This window comes from Glandiceps talaboti, chromosome 22 (genome assembly GCF_964340395.1).
Source record: "Glandiceps talaboti chromosome 22, keGlaTala1.1, whole genome shotgun sequence".
Classification (NCBI taxonomy): domain Eukaryota; kingdom Metazoa; phylum Hemichordata; class Enteropneusta; family Spengelidae; genus Glandiceps; species Glandiceps talaboti.
In genome coordinates, this window is record NC_135570.1 from 7330217 (window position 1) to 7340321 (window position 10105).

At 34.4% G+C, this 10105-nt stretch overlaps 1 protein-coding gene across 1 annotated transcript in view; it reads left to right on the forward strand.

The window, feature by feature from the left end:
- Positions 1 to 5078: 5078 nt before the first annotated feature.
- Positions 5079 to 10105, forward strand: part of LOC144452484 (trace amine-associated receptor 9-like) — a 12014-nt gene continuing 6987 nt past the window's right edge. Inside the window, exon 1 of the mRNA XM_078143582.1 lies at positions 5079 to 5358. Within this exon, the coding sequence (XP_077999708.1) occupies positions 5079 to 5358 (280 nt within the window). The remainder of the gene's footprint in view (positions 5359 to 10105) is intronic.

Sequence of the window (10105 nt, forward strand, 5' to 3'; positions counted from 1 at the left end):
CTTTCAAGATATAGAATGCGAACGTTAACCATGACGACTTTTACCTCGTGCAATGTTGTGCCAATTCTTGGATGACTATTATCAAAGTATAAAGTTTGAAGGCTTTTTGCATCGAAATATTATGATCGCTGATGCAATGAAACGGATGTATTTACATAGTAAGTGATTTTCCATACACCAAATGGTGAGCGATATTTGAAAGCAATTACATTACAATTTCATGAAGACTAAATGTCTTGATTTGTTTTTAAACCGTTTTATATTCAGTGGTTTTTCTGCACTTTGTTTCTGAGTCCAGCGGTTTCTCCCTCTTACTTTTCTATAGCCTTGAACAAGTCAACATGATGACAGAGCAAAAGACAGTAGGGTGTATCAGACACAATCGACGTAAACTCAAGATATTGAACGATGTTGCGAGGTAACATTTTCCCTGCCTTGATATTGATTAAGTCAACGCTATTTTTAATATCGACGATAAAAGTGCATTCAATATGTTTTATTTCATTATTTTTACGTAATAGAAATTAACTTCGAGAGAAACGCTCCTGGCATATAATAATACACCATAACATGTTGCAAGACAGTCACCTGCGAAACTCTAGAGAATTAATAGCAATATAGTCAACTTCGGTATTATAGAAGAAAACAATAGTTCCACAATAACTTGCCATATTGCGTGGATACAGTTGACACGAACGCCATCACCAAAACACTAAAAAAATAATTAAAAGATAAACATGACTAGATGAATGATAGATCTAGGCAGATAGAATATGGATATGGATGAATATACTAATCAAACGACTCTCCACCAAGATAGTCTATATTGAATCGAAGCTGCGATAAAAGAATCTCTCAAAGCGATTTTTAAATAATTTATGACGGCATGACAGTCCGTCAACTTTTCTCTCTCTTGATACCTATGTTGTCAGAAACTTCAAATATACAAAAAAGAAGCGAATGATATATCATATTTCATTTTATGAAAACAAACACTGCTCGAATAATGAAGGTGTTATACACAGGAAGTACAGCAAATAAACGAATTACGTATTAATAACGAAGTAATTATAATCTATCCTACTGTGCTTGCTGTTGTTTTGAATGACAACATTTTCACGTCCTATCCTGGACACTACTTCAGGCCAAATGATGATCTGATGACACTTGGTGACACCTGACGGAGTAGAATTGTCATGTGATGATGAAAATTGTCGGGAATTTTACTAATCATAGTATTGTACGCACTTGCCAAGCTTAAGTGATGACGTATTCACCCTCCCCTATCAAGAGAAGTCTCCTCTCGTTTGTTCATGAAACCGTGACGTTTGCCATTCAAAACAACAGCAGTCCAGTATGATAGATTGTGATTACTTTTGCATTCTTCCTTTTTTTTGCGAACAAGCATAAAAGAAGTGACGAAATCTTATCAATCGGGCTTAGGATTTACAGCCTGGGAGATTTTTTCAAAATCTTTGTAATTTGAACTCCTTGAAGTCTACAACGGCTAAAAAAAAGGCACATTATTTTCATATTTCGTTCATGACTTTTTCATGGGAAAGATTTCTAGTTCTCTGTTATATATACTAATCCTAGTAAAGCATTCAATTTAACTTTTGTTCGAAGCGCAACTTGAAAATTTTACCTGAAATGTTCGACCTCACACTTCAGTCTTTGTCAACAGATTTTCAAGTTTGTGTTTGGAACAAAAGTTAAATTCAATACTATAGTTTACCAACACGGATGAATTTCCTTTTGAAGATGTATCCTATAAGTTGAGCTCTATTGTACTAGTTCGAAAATAAAGTACCCACAAGTCATCATACTGTGTTTAGTTACCGTTAATTGATTATTCAAAGTACGTTCATTTTCGATTACACTTTCACATTGTCACCTCTAAGCACGGATGTCACATTTTTCGGTCTGACGGCAGTCGGTCACCCATTACGATTGTTAGCCCAAACTGAACTTCTAGAGTCTTCAGATTCGTTGCCATGGCATCAAACAGGAGTCTGCGAAACAGGAGTCTAAAAAAAATACACTATACTGATTGATTTGACAACCACTTCAATTTCATGGACTACCGGACACATTCCGGATACATGTGCAATAATAGGAAATATCTCCTAATGATGTAACCGCTTCTCTAGATGCTAGGGCAACCCACTGCACTGTATAATGTCTACGTGAGTCAGGAGGGCATCTTTTGTATGTGAAACCTACAGCCCGTTTCTTAGTGGTGTTTACTGATTATGTTTGATACAACCACGCAGAAACCGATAAGAAACCCGCGTCTCTGTGTTTAGTGGCAGTACGTATAAGCGGTTTATTTTATTTAGACACAATGTAGCAAGAAGTTGCAATCTTGCTATCTTGAAGTGCAGAATGTGCAGTTTTATTATTAAGGTTCCTGTGTGGTTTGTATCAAACTGAGCCAGTGACCACTAACATGAAACATGCTGTATATGCTCGCTGTCCAACTTACAACATGCTACTTGTGTACATGGATGACTGTTATCAATGTAATCAAATAACGATAACTTTTGTATCAGAAAAAAAATGGCATTGGCCTTGACCTTGACCATACGTTCAATCATGTTTTTAATATAATAACATTAATGATATAAATGTACTTATATGCTTTACCTCGAATTTTAATTAAATCTGCCTGACAGGGCTTACAGCTATGATAGATACAGTCTACTGATGTTTTCTTTATGACTGTCAACTAATCCACACAACTAAACAGAATACGCCTCAATTCAATAACAGGTTGTTAATGGCGGTGAACTTCTCCGATCAAGATAAATGTCAAGTTGATGTAGATTATTAGAATTCCGAGGAAACAAAAGATCGTTGATTGCCTCGAATCATTAAAAAGACGAGTTTTATACGACAGACTTGGTATAAAACAAATGTCTGTTAAAACAACAACATTTTAATTACTATTGACTTAATTAACGAGCTGTGTACAATAAAGTAATTAATGTATACCTTTTGTGTATCATACTGATATTGAACGACACGCCAAGAGTTATTTATTGTGCTAACAATGCTTGAATTATAAACTATATTAAGTAGAAATTAATATATCGAGCAAACTATACGTTCTTTGATTATGACAATCCTTCAGTTCCGTTACCTAGGTAACGCGATGCATCCAACCAATAAAATCAAAAATAGATATGCAAATTTATCTACGACGTATGAGCACATTGGTGAAACGTAACACACGGAGATGGAGAGCTGTGTTTATACGTAGTACCTAAAACCTCTGTCACTGGGAAGTCGAAAGCGACAGTGAAGTGACGAGTTTTTTCCAGGACTGACTGCATTTGAAGAGAAAGGTTGTTATCTTTTTAAATTTGCTTTACCACTCGGAGGTCTTCTGCAGGACAAAGAGGTGTACTTCTAAGCACTGAAAGCAGGCAAGTCTGAGTGTTTGGGTTGGGACTTTCTACATCATATTTCTGATATTGCATGCGCCTTATTTTTCTAATGTTATGTTTATTGTTATGTAACTAGTAACTCGTGGTTTGATTGCCTATAGAAGGACTGAAAAAATTGTGTTGTTTTGATTACACTCAATTCTAAATGGTCTCTGTGTTTTTGGTTTCTTCCCATCTAATGTACAGCCATTACATATTGGAGGAACATTTTTTTAGAGTTGATATCACTTTTTTACATATTCTGAGTTTAACTTTATATATATATATATATATATATATATATATATATATATATATATATATATATATATATATATATATATATATATATATATATATAGTTATTACGCTCTGCCACTGCGGTATAGAGCACTGTCTTAGCAGATTGATATTCACCGAGTTTTATATATATATATATATATATATATATATATATATATATATATATATATATATATATATATATATATATATATATATATATATATATATATATATATATATATATGCACATAGATATGCGTACTTGCATAAGTACCTTATCTCCCCAATGATTACCTAGTATTGTTTATCCGAAATTAACACAATCTAAAATACGATCATTCGCCACATGTAACAACAATACACTTGCAAGCGTTATGTATGCGCTACTACAGTCATTCCAATATCTAATTTAATTCTTTTGTTTGAATTTATTACCTACCCTGTTGTTTCTTTCAACACATTCAACAGTAACAAAAGTATGACATTTACACAAATTAAAGTAACTTGAAATTATTAGTACCTACATTCTTTGAAGCATAAATTGAATCAATCTAAATATTTCCCTGGACATAGCTAAGGCTTACTGATACGAATACAGGTTAACGAAGAGTACGAATGACATAAAGTATAAAAGTACTAGAATGCACTGCACATCTACAAAATCGATAATTGCAAACTGTATATCTTTATATATATATATATATATTATATATATATATATATATATATATATATATATATATATATATATATATATATATATATATATATATATATATATATATATATATATATATCTTTACTTATATATATAAGCAGTTTCATTTGAACATATACAATAAACAGGAAAGTGTTTCTGGCCAAGACGTTTCCCTGAGGCTTTGCTGAGCTGCCTCAGTAGGCCCAATCCATCTCATACTAATTATCGCGTATGTCCAGTCACGTCACCCGAAAGGGTAATCAGAATATATATATATATATATATGTATATATATATATATATATATATATATATATATATATATATATATATATATATATATATATATATATATATATATATATATATATATATATATATATATATATATATATATATATATATATCAAACAATGCACTGGACTGTGAGCACTGGACTCATCATAGTTCAGTAATCTGCCGTAAGTCTGTCTAGTATGTTCATCCAGGCAACTTGTCCATTCTACAGAAGAAAACTGATTCACTATTTTTTTCTAAGAAAAAATCAACCTTGACGCACTCATTTTTTGTTATTCTTTATTAAAGACATCTTCTGTTGACAAGCGCGACAGTAGTGGTAAATAGTTGACGGGGGTTACAGCCGTGTGTGTGTGAAGGTAGAGAGAATGACGACATCAAATGGTACAGAAGAAGATGGTGGAAGTACTTCAACGATGGAAGACTCAGCATACTTCACCTACTATTACACAGTGCTCATCATTTTGACATTGGTTAATGTCTGTGGAAATTCACTGGTGATCGCGGCTGTAGCTACATTTAGAAGTCTTCGCAATGTCAGTAATTACTTCATAACCAGTCTATCGTGTTCAGATATCCTATTGGGTATATTTTACACTCTCTACAATGTGAGTCATATGGAAGTTGCAGCAATGCACGGTATCGGAGGTAGGTGTATGGTTTTTAGTGTCTCTTGCAACCATGGTGATGCAAAAACTGTCAATAGTTTATGGGGGAAAATTTAGGAGACTATTAAATAAGGCACTAGCAATTAAATTCTTTGTTTGCCGTCTGCGTGCGGGTAGGTTTTTCGGTAGAGTTTGAAAAAACAAACACCTTTCGTTGTAGTCAAAATTTCCGAAACCTTTCAAATATCTTCAGAATAACTATACATAAATCGAAATGAATGTTTAAGACATCACATTTTGAACTTTGACATTTACATTTCACTAGTGTAGTAGATTTAGGTATAAACAGAAAACTAATCAACAGAAAAGTGAATTTTAGCATTGTGGTTTTTTTCTGGGTTTTTTTGCTGCTGTCTGCCTGGTAGGTTTTGGGGAAATTCAAGAACGGCAAACAAAGTATTAATTGCTGTAGCCTAAGCTACTAAAATCTTGGCTGCTCGGCTGAGCTGGGCTCTTGGGCGTGACCGTTGGGTTGGGCTCTTCTAAAATTATGAGAGATTTTGATATCTTTGGATAATTGGTCTCACTATCTTAATTAAGTTTAAATGGATTGTTTGCGTAGTTTGTAAGGTATAACGCATTGTACCACATCACTTCCATTAAGTTGACAAGTCCGATAGACCCGAACAAACTGGATGTATCTTGCCGTCTACTGAAAACTGCAACATGATTTATCACGAAATGCTCTAATAACTAACTAGCACGTTTTAGTACTTCGGAAGCACAGGGGTGTTGTAATTCCTTCAAAGGAATAAGTCTTTACGTATCTGATGTCCAATATTGTATGCTGTGATCATAAAATAGCTCGCAAAGTAAACGATACATGATACACGAAGCGATTTCTAATTTCTCTCAGCATGGAGAATGGTCATTGGAGTACACAGTGAAAGCTTTTCAACATGTGACCAAATGATTCGTGTTGTAGTGTGTAACCCGATATGTCCACATACCTGGCTTTAATAATCATATACCACGCTTTTGCAGAAATGTTTTATATTTTTAATTGGATGTTGTACTTATAAATAACCCTCTGATAATACTTGGATTAGCTTTACAAATACGACGGTATCTCCACTTTCTTACAGTATAAGTTTCGCTGTAAGGAGAGGGTAACGTTCAAATTGAACAATGGTCACAGTATGTCGTGAAAACGTAACAGAAACATCCTTGAAACTTACTATCAAAAGTGTTAGAACACATATAACTAGATAATTCGAACCTGTGTCATAAACAGATTGAGTTACCTTGTGTTCTCACTTTAATATAAGATTTTTATCTTTTTTTGCATTAGTTCCCAACTCATATGGTAAATAATGTATGTAGTATCTTTCGGCTAAGTCACTCAGCCATCTTCAGCTGTTATTGTATTCAATTAAATTATTTATCTCTGTGTTCCACTTTTGTTATCAATTTCAATTGAGAGTTGTTGGCTGTATTTCATCTGGTTTCATACATTTATGATGGTTGGTTGTTGTGAGATATGACTATTAAATTAAGTCTTTAAATTTAAGTTCACATGAAATAATACACCGCCGCCGCCGCCACCACCATCACCACCACCACCACCACCTACACCAGCGGGCTTCTATAACAACAACAACAACCACCACAAGTACTACTACTACTGCGGCTACCACTACAACCACCATCATCATCACCACTACCACCGCCACTGTTTTATACTGCTACCACTAATGCTGCACTGCAGATCAGAAGAGACAAATTATACACATACACATACACATACACATACACATACACATACACATACACATACACATACACATACACGTGTGAAATAAAGCTATATTTGATGCGTATAACATCAGCGTTTATAGCAGAGACATCGATTCAAAGATGGTCGGTCACCATTACAGCTTGCTCCGATTTTGAGACGAAGGAACGTAGGCTGTTGCCGACTGACTGTACTTCGTTAAACAACATCGCATACTAGCATTCACAGCAAGACTAATATGATTACCGTTGTCATGTACACGATGAGTACTTATCACTGCCAATCAAGTCAAACACACTGTTACCTATGACATTGTACAATCCGGGTATTCTCACAGGAGTGCTGCTCTTAACTAGTAGTATGTATTTAATGCACATTTCCTGTCAACATGGACAAACCTTCAGCTTAACTGAAGTTTGTGAATGACCCACCACCATTCACACTATGTGCTCAATATAGTATTGCTCGGCATATTAAATTGTAACAGCTTGCGATATCAATTCCCATGCGGTGAAATTACAACTGAATTCGGTAACTGAAAACGTGTCTAGCATCGGAAAAGTTAGTACGCACGTACAATCGCTTGTCAGTCGTCGTAAAACTGTTGCGATATACCGTCTGAGATATACCGCAATGAGGCCATGGTGGATTTCACGTCCGAATGCATTATTTATGATTAGCTTATTTGTCGTTACATCAGCTGAAAAATAAGACCTGGCTTGCGAGAATTTAGGATAATTGTATCGTTGGGAGTGCGGCACGACTTCTTTAGTACAACTGAAATCACATTGAGATAGTTATTACTAGATTGCCTCGAGTTTGATAGTATTGTTAGCTAAGAAAATTCATTAGCTATATACCTGTATTGCATGAAAGTAAAAAAATTAAATCCATAATATGTGAGTCCAAAATGATTCAACACACTCGTTTTATACTGACAAGAAAGCTTGCGGAAAGAGTTTCCCAAAGCTGTTCATTTAGGTAACACAAAGTGTTTTTTTTTTAAAATTCTATAATTAACGTAAATTACACCTGCTGTGAATTTCAGAAAAAATGGTCTAAGTATGAATAAACCTTTCCAAAGCAGTGCTCTTGGCGATGATCATTGAAGCATCACGTACAGCACTGTAAAGTTATCAAAATTAATATGATTGCAGACATTATGAAAGTAGCTTTTTATTTTATGAACAAAATTCATAAACTTGATCAAAGTAAGAATTTTGTAGATGGCTACGGATATCACATGTAAATGAAAGATGTTGAGCTGTGGCGTCGACACAATATTTCTCAAAGAATCAAGGCGCATGCTCAAAGTTTACAGCCATCTGATACTAACGACCGGTAGTGATTTTTGAAAGAAAAAAAATCTCAAAAGAGTTATGGAGGAAACGATGAAAGATGCTTTCAAATTGTGGAGAGAAGGCGAGATTTTCCCGATGTGATTTTTTAAAATAGAATTTCAGCCTTAAGGGATCATTATCTTTTTCCTTTTATGGTGAGCCTGAAAAATATTTTTTCTCGGTTGAGTGAGATTTGTTGTTTAGAGTTCCTATAAGAAGACGTCCATCAATTTCGTTTGCTCGTCAACATCGCTGTCAGTGCGATAACTCTCTATGCGGTAAAAGCTATTAATGACACTCCGTTGGCGTTACCCAAATGAAGTATATCTGTATACGTTTTATACACAATTTTTCTCTCACGAAAGGTGTTTTGCATGACGTGACGCCCGGTCCTCGTTCTGTCCGTCAATTACTTCATATGTAACAGGAACACATTAACAAACTCTGTAATCGTACGTATGTTTGAACTTCATCTTTACAAGCAAAGAAAAAAATCCTTGAATTATGAATGAACTCGTAGAAAATATACAATACTTATGGGAACTCATTCATATTGTAATAGTTTCCCCAGGGGATGAAATAAATCCGAACAACCTTGCAGCAAGGTCGTTAAAAAGTTAATGGATTTATATATACCCCCGACAGGTTAATATGCATTAAGCTGAAAATAATTCCTGTTTTTTAGACAAAGATACAAATAAAAGGACCAAGAAAACAAACAAACAAACATACATACATACATACATACATACATACATACATACATACATACATACATACATACATACATACATACATACATACATACACACGCACGCACGCACGCACGCACGCGCGCACACACACACACACACACACACACACACACACATACATACATACATACATACATACATACATACATACATACATACATACATACATACATACATACATACATACATACATACATACAAATAAACAAACAATTAAGATATAGCATGGCGATAACATTTGAAGACAAGAGTGCAAAAAAACCTAAATCAGGTCTGTATTTTTTTTTAAATTGTGGGGGGGGGGGGTTCACAAACAAACAGACCTTGAAGCAAACAACTAGAAAACATGCACGACTAAGCTTAGAGAGCATTAAAGATAGAATTGTTAAAGAAACATGGAAACTATCATCTAGAAAATTCAATTACACATTTATGTTCACGTGTCTTTTAACATGCAATACATCTATTTTCAGTGCAATGACTCTTGAAAGTAAAGTAAGGTAAAGTAATAGGTTTCCATAGTGATTTTTGTCGTATTTAAGACTAGAAATTGTTTTGCTGCATATGCAGAACCCGGATGAAGATTGTTGCAAATCGATCTTGTGAATTTGGATATCATATATATGCAAATAAAACGCTGGTTCCGAGCCATATATCGGGAAAGGATTAGCGAGTCAACGAACTCACATACAAATTAAAGCTGTCTTTGGTAATATATTCTGTACGAATGGGTCAAGGTAATTAAACATATCAGCTGACATGGCAGTAATTTGGGTGACAATGATTGTTAAATATAATGAAATGGAATATCGATCGCTTATGTCGATTTCAAGTAGTATGTGTGATTAACTATATGCAATATTGGTTGTGAAATTGATTAAGACGTGAACAGGTAGT